The sequence below is a fragment of the Nestor notabilis genome, unplaced genomic scaffold, assembly GCF_000696875.1.
Source record: "Nestor notabilis isolate BGI_N333 unplaced genomic scaffold, ASM69687v1 scaffold26203, whole genome shotgun sequence".
Classification (NCBI taxonomy): Eukaryota; Metazoa; Chordata; class Aves; order Psittaciformes; family Psittacidae; genus Nestor; species Nestor notabilis.
Window position 1 is genome coordinate 1 of NW_009923703.1, and position 2,079 is coordinate 2,079.

The window sequence follows — 2,079 nt, forward strand, 5'->3', positions numbered from 1 at the left end:
TGCACGAGGGCGCTCGGAGAGGCCCCAGTCCGCTGCTGCCTCCAGGATCATTGGCATCAGCCTCCAGGAAGCTCAGCAGATCCTGAACGTCTCAAACCTCAACCCAGAGGAGATCCAGAAGGTAGAGGCTCCCTCAGAGCTGGAGAGGGGCAGTGCTGGCTAGGCCCTGCTCCCCCATGGCTGCTGCCTGGTGTGGTGCTGTCCTGGGCCCAATTAATCCCAGTTTGAGGTTTCCCTGCCCCAGCTGGAGGAGCGTGCTGGCAGCTCACGGGCATTAGCAGCCTGCCCAGCTTGACCCCTGCATTTCCTCGTGGTGCTGCTCAGGGAGGGGATGTGGGACCCCTGGAGGCACTCGTCCAGGAGCATGGGGACCCGCTGGGGGGTCAGGAAGAGCCAGCCATGTCCCCAGGATTGCACTTGTCACCTCCGGCACCGCTGCGGGGGTTCGGGGGTGGTGAGGGCTGGGGAGGTGGATCTGACGGGGAATTTCTCCTTGGTAGAACTACGACCACTTGTTCAAGGTGAACGACAAGTCAGTGGGAGGCTCCTTCTACCTGCAGTCCAAGGTGAGCCAAAGGAGGAGTGGAGCTGGGGCTGTGCTGGCACCTGTCCCTGCCCTCAGCACCTTCCCCTGCCTGGAATTTGGGAGAGCAGAGCTGGAGCACTGGCACAGATGAGGCAGGGAAGGGAAGGAGCAGCCCTGTCCCTATGTGTCACCCTGTCCCCATGTCCTGCAGGTGGTGAGAGCGAAGGAGCGGCTGGATGAGGAGCTCCGCATCCAGGCTAAGGATGAGAAAGAGAAAAGCCGGAAAGCTGAGACGTGACCCCTGCTGCCCCCGTGCCCCGTCTCCCTCACCCTTAACTTATAGGTAGCTAATAAATACTATGTACTCTAGCATCTGGCCTGGCTGCTCTGTGCCCTGGGAGAGGGGACTCACCCACCACCCCAGGAGGGATGGGTCCCTGCAAGGGGTTGGTGGGGCTGGGCTTTGCCCTTCAGAGGAGGAGGGAGGCAGCTGGGGAAGAACGGGTGGTCCTGGGGATTTGAGGGCTGCCATGGCTCAAGTGGCTCCCAGGAAGGTATTTTCATGGTGGGTTCAGACACTCTTGGCCTGAGCAGATGGATACCTCTGACTCCGTACCCCAGGAGTGCCAGGAGCTCTGTGCTGTTACCCTTCTCCCACTGCGGGCAGGCTGCTGGGATGGGCTGAGGGGCCAAGGGGGACACACTGACACTGTGGCCACCTTCACCTGCGGCTCATCCCACAGATCCTGGCAGGGCTTCACTGGTGCCACAGCTGCCAGCCCAGGAGCGTGGGACTTGCCAGGGGTCAGGCAGAGCAGCTGTGCCCTGAGATGGCTCCTGTACCTCTCTGTCCCCACTGTGGTCTCCTTGCTGCCATCACCTTGGTCATGCACTGAAACAGGAACTTACTTCAACTTCACTTTATTGTTTTCTTAATAAACTTCCTCTCCCCTGGACGAATATAGTGTTATAGTCGTTAGCTTATCTCTTACTTCTGCAGTCCTTAAAACGCTATGCTAACAGCGATGGAGCCCAACAGGAGGAAAATAAAAACAACCCAGAAACTACAATAGAAAGGCACTTCGAGACCGTTAAAATACTGATGTCCTGGAATGTGCAACAACAAACTGACGAAGGAGCGAGGAGACGTACACGGTACACTGGCCGGGGTGGCCTGGTCGTTGGCCTGTGGCCATGCTGGGGCTGTGGCAGCACCCGGCCCAAGGAGGGTGAGGGCAGGGAGACCAGCTCCCCACGGGGCACACATGGCTGGGGGCTCCTTCCAGCATGGAGGGGGCAGGATGAGGGAGACTCCTGCCCTGGTTCAGAGGAAGTCATAAGCAGGGTCCTGCCCGGCAGCAGGAGGTACATGGGACCCCCCTGCATGTGCCAGGGGTGGCACCAAGCTCTGCCTGCACAGAGGCCAGACATGCTGCCCACTCCTGGCCCTGTGGCAGCATCTTGCCCGCCCCAGCACTGCCCCATGGCCTGGGGGGACTCATCTGGGAACATCCCATCCCAAGGAGCAGGTACCCCCGCCAGGCACTGCCAGT

General features: G+C 60.1%; 1 protein-coding gene across 1 annotated transcript; it reads left to right on the plus strand.

Annotated features, from left to right (window-relative positions):
* Positions 1 to 7: 7 nt before the first annotated feature.
* On the plus strand, positions 8 to 824 carry PAM16 (presequence translocase-associated motor 16 homolog (S. cerevisiae); the record flags this gene model as incomplete). The annotated part of the gene is made up of 3 exons (XM_010012289.1): positions 8 to 121; positions 501 to 566; positions 738 to 824. Coding segments are annotated over 3 exons (267 nt in total), but the record flags the coding sequence as incomplete, so codon positions are not given.
* Between the last annotated feature and the right edge of the window lie 1,255 nt (positions 825 to 2,079).